Here is a 13,644-nt window from a genome sequence, read left to right on the forward strand (position 1 = left end):
CTAATGCATAATTGTGAATTTTATTAGCTTAATCACTGCCATATCGGTTAGTTCTCTCCTCCGTGTATTCTACGGAGACCAAGCAGGCGGAAGCAGAGGAGACTGTGATCAGACCCACTGTGACGGCTGCTGGGCCAGTGAAAAATACTGACATTATCCAAGCATACCACAAAAAGACGACTTCACAAGACTGAACAAAAAGCCAGAGCAGTTCTGAAAGGTTTCCTTTGACTGTTTAAATTAAGATCAACCACCACTGCTGGAAGAAAAACATGAGAAGGCCCAGAACCACTTGTGTTCGGAAACATCCGGAGGTCCCCTGTAAACAAGAGGGGGAAGTGTGATGAGCCGGGGTTACGTGGTGTTAAAGTGGCACTGAGTCACTGCTGTTTACTGAAGACGTGACCAATGTGTGGGGAAGCACCGGCTGTTTAGAGTCAGTAAAGGTGAATGGACAGAACCTGTTTAGATATTTTTTATTTTCTGAAAAAGAAAATAGAGAAATAGAATAAAAAAAAAAAAAAAAAACAATTACAAGGTTGATTTTCAAGGTATTCGCTGTTGAACCTGAGACAAAAGGAGCCTCAGTTGTTCCAGTCCTGAAATCGGAAACAGTCGCTCGCAATCTTCCAGACAGGCTGGTCGTTGTTGGGCGAAGCTTGAGCTGTTAGAAGAAAGTTCTGGTTGAAGAAGCGCTGTTTGTTTCCTTCAAACTTGACTATCCCACCAGTCACCACGAGCAGAGTAGTCTGACCTTGCGTCGCTTGTTCTGTGAGCGGAGAAAGATCACACTTTCACAAGAGGAACGTCGCACCTCTCTACTAATCCCCAACAAGACCCTGACAGTGTTTTTAAGTTAGAGGCTGCGCCACTGACCGTGAACGGGCTGACAATCCAGCGTTTGAACCTGGAACTCGCTCGAAGGAAGCGACTCGAAAAACTCGCCCAGAGCGTCCTGTCCGGAAACTGCATTCCCATTCCACACCAAGGTTGCCTTGTCCAGGTAGAGCCGGGTCAAGTTCTGAGACACGAGATATTTAACAATATCAGACAAGAGCAATAGTATACAACCTCCAGCAAAAGAAATCAATAAATAAATTAAATGAATACACCTCGAGTGAATAAATAAGACTTCAGTGGGCCTAGATTTATCTAGACTGGAGTGAAGGTGATCGGAGACAAGTTTAATGGACAGATGATCTTTCGTTTATCAGCTCAGAGTGTGTGATTAGTGGGTGAAAAATCACTCCATCTCGGGGTGCCGTGCTGTACCTTTAGACACCCTTTGTTGAAAGCACAACTCAAAGCTGCACATAAATGACAGCTTTGAAAGAGGAGAAGAAAGTGGGCCGCGTGCTCCGAGTCGAGCCGCAGCCAACTCAGGCCCCTGACCTCTAACCTAAAGAATATGTTTGGAATGAGTTTGATCAGGGGGCCTGGACTCATGCGGCCAGCATGTTCGCAGCTGCTCCGGGAATTTCCTCAAACCACACGGGAAGAGATTGTAGAGGTACCTTAACAAATCTGCAGCCAACGTGATCAGCTGGCAGAGCTCTGGTCAAAGCCAAAGGTGGCCATTTTAAAGAATCGATCGAAGATCTAACGTCTGCATCACTGTGCTCTGCGGCGTCTTTCAGGGTCTCCTTCAGAGTTTGTGTGCTTTTTTTAAAGAAACATTTCTTGACACTGATTAATTTAAACAAAACGTATTTGAACCAAAATCGTGCTGTAGAACTTAAAAAAAGAGGGATTCTTCTAAGACGCTGTGATTGATAATCCATCAACTCGCAGTTTTTAACACTTGCAGCATCCTGATTATAACCAGCGAGGCCTTAAAAGTGCTTATAACTGAGCTGTGACCAAGATGTGTGTAAAGTGCCACTGCTCTCTGGTGAGTAAACTATGCAACAGCAACAACACTGTCAATTCCAACAGATACATGTTTAACTGCAATTCATCCGCCAAAAATATACGAAAGTACTCAATAAAGCCCCTATTTACTAATAAGGTCCATTTAGAACATCTGGAGTACTGGTGTTTGACGTAAGCACTTAAAAGAAGGAAACTTACCCTCCTTTTCTTGTCCATGCAGTCGTAGTAAATGTTGACAAATTCTTCTGAATATCTGCATGACTGGTCGGCGTGAGTCCTGAAATCCTAGAGTGACAAAAAACAATTATATCCTGACCATTACCATTATCCAAGTCGATCAATAAATGCACGATGTACGTAACTCCTTGTAAAGAGCGCATGTTGGTAAACCAGCAAGCTTTACTGGTTGAAGGGAAGACGAAAGCGATACATTTACGAATAATGTACAGTGGGTCGCCAACTTACTAGCGTGACTGCCATGTCGACAAATTCGTGAATCAAAACAATACAGAGTGTCACAAATAGCGGTGAGAAGTCAGAAATATAAACTCGAACTGCGCTTCTTTTTCTTATTCATTTAGCAAACAACGCCGCCATCTTGGAACTTGTTTTACTTCCGGTGAGCACTGCCTAAACCTACGAAAATAAAATATTAGCGCTGTCCTTCAAACGCAGTGAAGTCGGAATAAGCGTTTTTTTCTCATGTAGTTTAACAGTGAAAGAAAGGCAAAATATGCAAATCGTGCCTGTTAGATACTCGGAGAAAATGTACAGAGAAATGCCGCGTCTATGACTCGCAAGAGCTACGCTTTTATTTTAATTTGAAGAGAGACTCTTTGCCCACGCGGATGTGGCGCTCATAATTTCCTGAGTCATTGCTCCTGTGTTTCAAACGCAACAACTCCGGTGTTCCCATCGGGTTTCTTCAAGTTTGGACTTAAATTTATTTACATCCAACAATGGACGGCTCTGTGTCGAATGTGGAGGTGTGTAATTTAGCATACACCGGCCAGTTTGACAAATTAAGGCAGTGCATTTTATCAGATAAAACGCTTGCCTGCAAAACGGACCAGGTAAGAACCCAAGACCCAGCCAAGCCAGCAGTTTTTATTTTCTTTGTCAGCTTGCCAGTACCGGAACCAATCTCTGATTTCAGGACCGTAGAACCGCTCTGCACTGGGCTTGTTCTGCCGGCCACACCAATATTGTGGAGTTTCTGCTCGATTTGGGAGTTGAAGTGAACCTGCAAGATGATGTGAGTCTACTCTTTGTTAGATTATTCAATCTCGTCCTTGTAAAATTGAAATGCTGGGCTATATCATCAATGGTGCCCCACTGTCTGCCTTCTAAGGTGACATGCTACCTTTAATTTGATGTGTTACATGTTAATTCGGCGTGTTGCTGACGTCAGACGTGCTGTGTTACTCCCCCAGGCCTCGTGGACTCCTCTGCACATTGCTGCATCTGCGGGTAGAGAAGACATAGTGAGATCTCTGATATCCAAAGGAGCTCAGTTGAATTCAGTGAATCAAAATGGATGCACCCCTCTGCACTATGCCGCCTCCAAAGACCGATATGAGGTAACGCCTCTGGGTTGCAATAATACTTGCTGATGCCACATGACATTTGACCACACTTGTACTTTTGATTCCGTACAGTGGATCTGACAGAAGTGCAGTGACTAGATTACTGATTCACTAGTGAATCAGCAGAAGCTCTTTTGGTGATGCATCATGCTCAGGGACGTTCTTAACCTGTTCAGTTATTTATTGATATAAGAGATGTCATTCAGATTGTGAGCATTCAACACAGAGCTCGTTCTTAATTCCGGTCTTTCTGGTCTGAGAGAAGCTCTCGGAAGACTGATTTGGAAAAAATTTAAACAAAGATGACCCCTTTGAGAGCTACATATTTTTGATGGGAAGCTCATAAAGATTCGGCAGGCCCCATGAAGAAGTCAATTCAATTCAGTCACCCCTGATCTCATATATATTTTTCTGCATTACTAAAAATCAGTTTGCACTTTTTGGCCAGTCGCAAATATTGCACACGTGCCTGATCCCATCCGTTTTAGCCGAATGCAAATACTTTACATAAATGTGAGAACTTTTTTTCCAGTAACCTGTATTAGAAAAAAACCCACAGAGTTCGAGCAAAGAGAAATGTCTTGGAGGCGTCCCGAATGTTTAAATTCTGGGTTTCAAAGTGTGACGTCAGCTACTCTGAGGATCGCTCCCAGCAGTTTCAGGGGAAACGGAGTATGTGGAAGTCAAGAAAACTGACAACGATTGTCAAAAGAACCTTTAAAATGGTTTTAATGTGGTTGAAGAAGCTCTGATTACTGAGTTTTTCTGGGTATGGCTGTTTTTTTGTTTGTTTGTTTTTTTTTTTTTACTAAAAGTTTATTGTAGTCTGGATATGTCAGACAGCAACATGTATTTTTTTGGCTCATTTGTTAAGAGTGCATGAGGTAAAGAAACATAATGTGTTACTACCTCAGTTATCAATATTATCAATACAAAGCCAAACGTCATCTGAGAGGAGTCTTATATTTCCAGACTTCAAACCATTAGTGACCGATTGTTTCAACAGGCTTAAGCTCTCATGTTTGACCAAATTAGTTTATGCTACTAACAATAATATAGTAGATTTAGTTGCAAAACCAAATACTATAACATCGCTGCAGGCACGTTTGTCCATTATGGTTTCAGGCGCTTGGTGTCCAGAAATGGGGGAAGGGGGCGACAAGCTGAAGAGGTCGTGATATCGGAGCTCAGTAAAACAATATTTAACATTAGGTCAATGAATCAGGCCTTTTATTTGATTTGTTTAGCGGTTATACCTGTGTGTAAGGGGTCTGCAAACGTTCTCAGTGTCACCAATAGGTGGTTACATAAAGAACCGATATGTCTGATGGATTGAGTGTCTGTACACTTTGGACACAAACGAGTTTCAAGTTTCAATCGCCATTACACCAGTTTTTCCACTAGTTTCAGGAACTCTCATGCCAAGTCCTGGTCTCACTTCATATGTGTGGTTCAGACTTTTACGAGAAAGCGAGAAGTGTCTCGTGCCTTTCAGAAACCGAAAAGAACGTTTTGGCTCATGCATTTCATGTAAACGGGAAATTGTCCGATTTGAAACTGGTAATGGGTTTTTGAGCAAAGCTCTTTTTTTTTCCCACCTTGTAGATTGCTTTGCTGTTGCTGGAAAATGGCGCAGACCCCAATGCTACCGACAAGTTGGAATCCACTCCTCTTCACAGAGCCTCCGCCAAGGGCAACTACCGCCTCATCCAGCTGCTTCTCAAGCAGAGTGCCTCTACGAACATCCAAGACTCGCAGGGCAACACAGCTCTGTATGTGTGACACAGTTTGATTTGGAAGAAAACTATTTTCTTCGTTTTGGTTTGGGATATTTGAGTTGAATCTGGCATCGCTCGGATTTTTATGCCTAACCCTGTACAGTATTTGTTTATATTTGGCATTATGCATGGGTTCAGTTTTTTTCTTCTTTTCCAGCCATCTTGCATGTGATGAGGAGCGTGTGGAAGCAGCCAAGCTGCTGGTGGAACACGGGGCCAGCATTTATATCGAGAACAAGGAGGAGAAGACGCCCATCCAGATAGCCAAAGGGGGACTAGGAGGCCTACTTCGTCGGATCGTGGAGGGATGATGCTTCACCTGACTCGTCGGTCAAGTTCTGGCCCAAATCCACACCACTGCAAAGTCACATTGTGAGAATTATCACCCACTCAGTCCTCCTTGAGCAGTCTGTTGTGATGCATTAAGATGGGCTATAGGTGGAATATGCGACCGTGTCCAGGAGAACGGTTGGACCGTGCTTCGTCCTCCTCATCTCCAAAGAGGGGGCTTTCAGCTGTACAGATAGTTCTGATTAAATGACAGTCATTCCAGCAGCACGTCTTATTTTCTATGAGGTTTGAAGTATGGAAATTACTAAATGAAAATATGTGTTGTTGAAGTATGTTTGAAATAAAATTGTTGTTAACAAATGCGCTTAAATGATTTGGATGTAATGAATAAAGCATTAGTCGCACTATGTAATAAGTTGATCATTTTGTAATGTTCTTCTTAGCATAACCTAGTAACTAATGCCCGTGTTCTCCACATGACGTTAATTTATCGGATGCTTTCATCAAAGGCGACTTACAAATGAGGAACACAGAGCAGCCAAAAGATACGAGTGGATAAAACCAGCAACCTTTGAATTGAAAGGACTGCTTTATTGCCTGCGCTACAGCAATCTCACCTATTTTGAACTTCAGGGACATCTGACACCACCGTGTGCAGTCTGTCATTTTAATGCCACAATGAATACAGACCGGTATATATTGGATGGAGATACCAACTGCACAATTAAGGTCTAAGTTCTACTTGTCTAGTAATTTACAGTCTTTCATTATGTTATTATGTTTAAGCTCACTCCAAAGTTGATAATGGGATTCCACAGGGTTCTATGCTTGGACCCATATTGTAACCAAAGTAACCAACGAACTTGTTAGGCAACACGGCTTAGATTTTCCTTTGCCGTGCAAATGACATCCAGCTACAGTTTAAAAAAATTTTTTTTTAAAAAAACATCTCTTATAGAGTCAGCTATCACATTCCTTATCATCAGTATGACCCAATGTATCCTTGAAAACTATTTGCTGATCTAAAATATAGCAATGTGCATGAGATTTTTCATGTGAAAATGCTTTCTTTTTTTTTTTTCTTCCCACAGATGTAGTCCTTCCACAATGAATGACTCTTGTCGGTGTAAACTCGTGACAAGACGGCTTCTTGTTGATCTGCTCTTTTTTAAAAAAGAAAGTAACTACTAAATATGGGGGAATGAATACATCTTTAAAAAGGGTGCTTCGCCTCTGAAATTTCCTTTGTAAAAAAATATTTGCCATGGATCAACATTAGTTTATCAATTGCATTCAACATTGTAGTAAAAAAAAAAACAAGTACAAATATCTGTTTGAAATTCAGTTTGATTCACTTCAATATGCTCAATGAAGTATTTTACTGAAAGTATTTGTGTGTTTCTTTAAGTCATTCATTGCTCCTCGTGTTGTGGCTTATCGGTACATATTAGGCAGCCGGATATGACCTGTCTCCTCCCAAAAGTGTTTAACTGAATGATTTACTTGTAAGAGGAAAAGCATCTCTGACAATAACTTCTGTTTTTCTTTGGTTTTCTTTTTTTTTTAATCATCCCTGTTCAGTTTCCACTTTGTGGCTTGTGGATTTTGCTTAGTTGATAAGGATCTGTCTCTGCTTTCACTTTGACATTTGATTTTTTTTATCTATTTCAAGAGCCAGATACGAGCATTCATGGGCTTTTACTTCATTCTTTAGTGTTTCAAAAAGGTTTCTTTGCATATGCGTTACAATTTGGTTTCTTCTTCTTGGTGTTCTGAAAGCACCATAACAATGCAGTATATTTCTTTTGTCAAACAGCCATCAAAATGAAGAGTTAATGCTGCTGGCAGGACTGACCCTGTCTGGATCTCTGCTGACAAACCTCACACTGGTCCCACTCTGGTGCTTTAAAACAGTGTTCTGGAGAATGGGCAGTGTTAAAATATTTAGTATCTCCTTTCATTTCTTTATATACATTTGCATCGATAAATAGTAGAAAAGTGAAAGTTGAAAAATGTTGAACTTGGGAAGCCCCCACTTAAACCCCCGCGAAATTCCAACCATACCGTCATCACGGTAAGGTGGGCTGCGTAGGGCAACGTGCGCGCACTCCTTGGCTTGTACTTCCTGAAAGCGAGGGAGGTCACGTCAAAACAAATTGTTCTTCTTCGTTGAAAGGAAATCATTGTATTCTCCTTTGGGCGATGATCACACAAGGGACAGACTGACGTTACGAGTGACCTGCCTACAAGCTGTAGAAAGGTAATTGTTGAAGATTTGTTGCAATAGTTGAGAAATAAACTAAATAGCCGATAGCAAACAAGCTAGCGTAGTTAGCAAACAGTCGTAGCTATAGCGGTTATAAATTCAGTTTAACAGGATAACATTACACATGAACACCAAAGGTCAAAGTCCATAATGACTATTTATTCTCATATGCATTAGATAAGTGTACTTTTAAACCATTATGTTGCTTTATTTCTTCTAATACAATACTCGGCAAGCGTTTATCTGGTAGGCAAATGTCAACAGTCGTAGTCTGCTCTCATCGGCTTCTGTTGTGTCACTGCTGTTCAACGCAAAGCTGCGAGAGCTTTCTGGAGTTTGTTGGACAAATCGTTGTAGTCCGATCGTTTATATTCACATAAACATTCATCGACTTGCGATCGCACGGTAGAACACCTCTGACGCAATTTGCTTTCATTTTTGTTGATAGCCGCGGTGAGTACATCAGGTAAACGTTACACGAGACGTTGATAGCTACGCGAATACAAAGACGCATTACTGAACAAAGCCGTATCTGGTGATTGCTTTCTTAAAAACCTGTCGACACGTAAGGAGGTGTAAAGATCGCAAGCTGCTCCCGTCAATATAGCAAACAAGGCGCCCTGAAGATAACAACGGGCCACATTGGGACACAGTTGCTAGACCAGGGCCGATGTATTGTGGCTACAAAATTAGATTTGCACATCATGTTGTATGATGAAAGAGTTTATGATACTAAATCACGAGGATGCGTCACAGCATAGCTATGAAATTCCTACCTTAAATGTTTGTGTCACACGGAGTCATGCATGTATGATGTGCTGCAACATAAGTTTACAGTTTCTAAAGCACCGCTACAACATGGACATTGCTTTCATTAGATCATGTTTTTTTCTCCGTTTTGCTGATGGTTCATCTGAATGCTTGCATAAATGCAATGGACCTATTTAGTGTTTGCTTGATACTGGCCTGTCTGTATGTCATGTGGACAAGTCAGTTTTGCTGCCTGAGAAAAGGGAGTGTCGGGTTTAACCTTTTTCGCAATTGAAATGTGCTGTACAATGTGTGCTAGCCTGCTTTTTTAGTGCCCATCCCTCACGTGGAATATTCAACGCCTACATGTCATTACAGTCTGACTCGCTTAAAGGCATAGTGATCCTCAAAGAGCCTTATGTGTGGATCAGTTCTCTGGTGCTTAACATGCATTTGTTGTCAACCATAGAGATCTGCAGTCTATCATATTTGAGATGTATATATTTTTTGTTATTTTCCTTGCTTAAAAAAAACTGATACACTTTGTTTTCCCCCTCTTTTCTCTGCAGACATTGCGATTATCAAAAATTATCCACCCAGCAGTTTCCCAGGTTAATAATGTGTGATCACATGCAAGATGACAATTTGGAAACGGACAACATGGCAGATTTCTCCCAGATGAACAGTCGCCTAGACTCATTCCACGGCTCCAGCCTGGCTGAGCAGATGTCTGCGAAGCGACTGGCCCAGGCCGGCTTTTATTTCACCGGCCAAGCTGACCGTGTCCGCTGTTTCAGCTGCAAGAAAACTGTGGAAAACTGGTGCAGGGAGGACACGCCTGTGGAACGGCACAAGGAGGTAATCATGTTTAAAGTAGTTTGGGAAGGGGCAGCATTTTGCTTTTCCTTACTTTGTAGATGGCTAAATCACACGTTTCTCTTTGGTACAGGTTTCCCCTAATTGCAAATTTCTCAGTTGCACCCACCGCAGCGGTTTTAACCCCAGTTCTGATACCTCTCTAACTAATGGCTCAATCTACAACGAAGAGGCAGAGGACATGGAATATCGTTTGAGATCAGGGTCAGTGGTTGATGAGACCCCCTTTCCTATGTTTCCTCATTTGAGGAGTGAAGATGCCCGCCTTCAGACCTTCTCTTCGTGGCCCTTGACTGCTCCTGTGAGACCCCAGGATCTGGCCCAGGCCGGTCTGTTCTACAGGGGAGAGAGCGACCACGTGCAGTGTTTCTGCTGTGGCGGTATCCTGAATAACTGGGAGCCTGGGGACGATGCCTGGAGAGAACATGCCAAACATTGGTCCAACTGCTTCTTTATCCTTGGGCACGACGTGGGCAACGTCCCGCTCCCGGGAGGCGCTGACGAAGAGCAGAGCAGGAGCGGCGAGCGTTCGAACACTCGGGTCGATATGGGAAGTTTCGAGGAGAGGCTTGGTAGCTTTGCAGGTGTCCAGCACCTCATTGACCCTGAGAGGCTCGCCAGAGCTGGCTTCTACAGCACAGGTAGCGCTCAGATGTCTGACCCAAGAAAAACACCATTTCAAATCTGATTTATTTTCTTGTACTTCATCATTCTTCATGTGCACGTCTCTGTAGGTCAAGGGGACAAGGTGATGTGTTTCTGCTGTGGTGGAGGTTTGAAAGATTGGCTGCCTGAGGAAGAGCCCTGGGAACAGCATGCAAAACACTACCCAGGGTACGACCAGCCATCCATCTTTTTCTTACACATTTCCTTCACATACACAAATGTATGACTTTTTGCTTTGATACCATGTAAATGTCGTATCTCTTTAACCAGATGCAGTTTCTTGTTGGCAGAAAAAGGACCAGAATTTGTCAACAACATTCAACTGCAAGGACCACGGCAAAATGCAGCAGTAAGCATCATTCAGTGTTGTGTTTTCGATTTATATGACACATGTCGGTGAGTTTGCTTGCCAGCTTGGCTTTGGAAGCTTCACATTGACAAGAAAAGGGATTTCCTTAAGTAGAAAATGGTCTTTATAATGCTTTAAAAGAAGCTCACAGAGTGTGCTTTCTGCTGTATGTTGTTCTTGTCTGTAGTATCAACCAAAGGTTCGTCTCATGTATGCTGAAAATGACTCTTTACTCTCTTTACTTCCAGACTCCCAGTCATCAGAATGGATTTTCAGGTGAAAGGAATGGTAAATATCTATTTATTACTCTTTTTATTAGAACATATGAAGGTCATTTAAAAATCTCCTCTTCCTAAAGAGGACATTAAGTTTTATTGCACGTAAATGGAACTAAAAAAACTGAATGAATATATCAGACAGAGACTATACGGAATGCTGTGCTGGCTGTGGCTGTGGTGTTGTGCAGTGAGTACAATAGTGTGAAAAAGTGCTCACATACTACTCTGGTATTCAGCAGTTCAGTAGCCTGATGGCAGGTGGGTAGAAACTGTCTGTGAACCTGCTGGTGGGAGACTGGGTGCTCCTGTACTGCCTGCCTGGCAGCAGGCGTGTGAAAAAGTTTGTGGCTGGGAATGGAGAGGATTCGCTGAACCTTCCTCCTACAGCACTATCTGTAGAGGTCCCGGACGTCTGGCAGTTCAGTTTCAGTAATGCGGTGTCCTGATCTGACCACCCTCTGTAGAGCGGTATGTAGTGCAGAGCACACTGCTGCCGCACCAGGCAGACAGAATGCTCTCCACGGTGCATTGGTAGAAGTTTGTCAGTATTCTGGAGTCGATGCCAAACCTCCTCAGCCGCCGTGGAGAAAAAGAGCCGCTGTCTCGCTGCTTGCATCATCCCACCAACATGATGTGATCGGCTCACAGATGTTGACCCCCAAGAATCTGAAGCAGCTGGCTCTGTCCATCTGTGTTCCCTCGGTGTGGATGGGGGTGTGCTCCTCCCTGCAGTCTCCTGTTGTCCACGATGAGCTTGTTGGTCTTGCTGACGATGAGCAGCTGGTTGTTACCCTTCCACCACGACGTTGCCGTTCTGCCGTACCTGCGGCTTTCCCGCCACAAAGTCCTGGTCCATTTGCATAAGGAAGCGTTAACGTGGAGATCCCAGAGCTTCTGGTACAGGTGGGAGAGGGACATGATCAGTGCAAAACGTCTCTGGACCTATTTTACCTGCAAGTGAACCAGAGTGGGTGGGTGTAAGGGGCAGTGAAGGTGTGATTTGAGCTTTGACTCAAAGCACAACCAATGCTCGTGCTACTGGGCCAGTACAGCAGCTCACATGAGGTTTGGATTGGACATGTGGAGTAAAATTCTTTTTTTCCCTCCTTGTTTTCAGATGTGCTGCAGTCAGACCTGGCTCAGAAAGCCATAGAGATGGGTATTGAGCCCAGCGTGGTGGAGAGGACCATCTTGATGAAAATGAGCAGGACCGGCTCAGGCTTCTCCAGCGTGGAAGCACTTGTGGAGGGTTGCCTCGAGAATACGCCACAAAGTTATTCTGAGCAGACGCAAGAGCAAGGTAATGCACATCCTATGAAGCGGATTCACTGCATAAAACATCACCGGAGCAGCAGGGACTTTTTTATTTTTTATTTCAAATGCTCCATCGTATAAAATGATCATTTAAACATCATGAAACGTTTTAATCTGAAACGTCCAAATCATATAAAGATTTTCGAATAAAAAAAGTTCAGAGTTGGTTAATTGTTACTGATGGTAACTATGACAACAAGTACTCTCATTTGTGTTCATATCAACTTGGCCTCTCTCCTTTCTTATATAGGAGCAAACAAAGTCTGACTTTCATGTTTTGTAGGTGAAAACTACATTTTAGACCTGATTTTGTGCCATTTTTCACTGTATAGCCAATTACTGCACAATTTGCAAGAAACAAATTGCCACAAACATGGCATCTACACTGCTTGTATATAATCCTCTGGGATGGTTAAATTTGTATGGGTTTTTTTTTTTTCCAATAGAAAGACAAAACGTGGACCCGTACATTAAATAGAGAGAATATCACTCAGTTTAAGTAACTTTTTACTTTATATGTCTTGTATTAGAGGTCTTAATATGTTTTTCTCTCTCTCGTTTCAGATGAGGACCCGTTTGAGAAACTACAGAAGCTGCAGAGGGAAAAACAGTGCAAAATATGTATGGACAGAGATATTTGTATTGTCTTCATCCCGTGCGGCCACCTGGTCAGTTGCAGTCAGTGCTCGGAGCTGCTCCCCAAGTGTCCGATCTGCTGCGGCGCTATAACACAGAAGATCAAGACCTATGTCGCTTAAGGGAACCACAAACTTTCACCCAACACGGATGCTGCTTTCAGATAATTATGTTGTAATGTAAGATAACATGTAAAGTAGATCGCCTGTAATATATTAAAGAACTGTGTTGTATGTATTCATATTAGAGTGAAACACAAATAAAATTAAATAAATATTTTTACAATCAGAAAGATGTTCAATAGCTATCAATATAGAGAAGATTTTTATAAGCAGCTGTTTTTTTTTTCTAGCTCAGCTGACGTGTAAAAAGACATAGAAGGACGAGTCAAATTATGCAACACGTTTTTTTTTTTATGTATTTGCCCAGCGGTGCCTATTTAAGGTTTATGTACTCCTGCGTTATTTACTGAACTTTAACTGATCTGGGAAGAGGTAGTCGTGTAAGTCCGATGTATTCACTTGTTTTACTCTCATTCTTCGTTGTGTGTGTATTTTGTGTTTTTAGAGCCTACTTTGTACTGTCTATTGTCAAAGCAAATCCATGAACACTATTTTAAAGTTGATTGACTCTAGTGCAAGGCTTGCAACAAATCAGCAGTGTGATATCATTTTACCAATACATCATGCAACCTTTTGTGTGAATGAAACACGATGAATCTTAATAAATTTTCTTGAAGTAAGCGTTGCTTTCATTCCTACTACAATTGTGCATATTTTTAAATGACTTGTTTTGAAAGGTTTGAATACATTTCCAACGGGAAGGGGGGTCAAACACATTTGCTGTAGATCTGGATTTTCCTCTGCTCAGGTTTGATAGAATGTTTTCATAGGCAAATGTAGGTACTGATCTGAAATCGCAGCTGTATTTGGGTTTTGGTTATTACAAACATAACGATTCATGGCAGCTGCTGGGATGCAGT

The 13,644-nt window shown here is 42.3% G+C and overlaps 3 protein-coding genes across 3 annotated transcripts; 2 read left to right on the forward strand and 1 right to left on the reverse strand.

Moving 5' to 3' along the window:
* Positions 1-476: 476 nt before the first annotated feature.
* On the reverse strand, positions 477-2,486 carry nxt2 (nuclear transport factor 2-like export factor 2). The gene is made up of 4 exons (XM_072396477.1): positions 2,338-2,486; positions 2,071-2,157; positions 877-1,021; positions 477-769 (listed from the first exon to the last, which is right to left on the reverse strand). Exons 1-4 carry the CDS (start codon positions 2,350-2,352, stop codon positions 585-587), a joined length of 432 nt encoding a protein of 143 aa, XP_072252578.1. The 5' UTR covers positions 2,353-2,486; the 3' UTR covers positions 477-584.
* A 230-nt stretch (positions 2,487-2,716) lies between these two features.
* On the forward strand, positions 2,717-6,781 carry psmd10 (proteasome 26S subunit, non-ATPase 10). The gene is made up of 5 exons (XM_072396079.1): positions 2,717-2,945; positions 3,029-3,127; positions 3,306-3,452; positions 5,064-5,230; positions 5,394-6,781. Exons 1-5 carry the CDS (start codon positions 2,832-2,834, stop codon positions 5,545-5,547), a joined length of 681 nt encoding a protein of 226 aa, XP_072252180.1. The 5' UTR covers positions 2,717-2,831; the 3' UTR covers positions 5,548-6,781.
* Positions 6,782-7,646: 865 nt separating this feature from the next.
* On the forward strand, positions 7,647-13,404 carry xiap (X-linked inhibitor of apoptosis). The gene is made up of 8 exons (XM_072396080.1): positions 7,647-7,787; positions 9,113-9,401; positions 9,493-10,060; positions 10,154-10,253; positions 10,356-10,434; positions 10,683-10,722; positions 11,830-12,012; positions 12,591-13,404. Exons 2-8 carry the CDS (start codon positions 9,162-9,164, stop codon positions 12,782-12,784), a joined length of 1,404 nt encoding a protein of 467 aa, XP_072252181.1. The 5' UTR covers positions 7,647-7,787; positions 9,113-9,161; the 3' UTR covers positions 12,785-13,404.
* The last annotated feature ends 240 nt before the right edge of the window (positions 13,405-13,644 follow it).

This window comes from Leuresthes tenuis, unplaced genomic scaffold (genome assembly GCF_036924035.1).
Source record: "Leuresthes tenuis unplaced genomic scaffold, fLeuTen1.0.hap1 SCAF_11, whole genome shotgun sequence".
Lineage (NCBI taxonomy): Eukaryota > Metazoa > Chordata > Actinopteri > Atheriniformes > Atherinopsidae > Leuresthes > Leuresthes tenuis.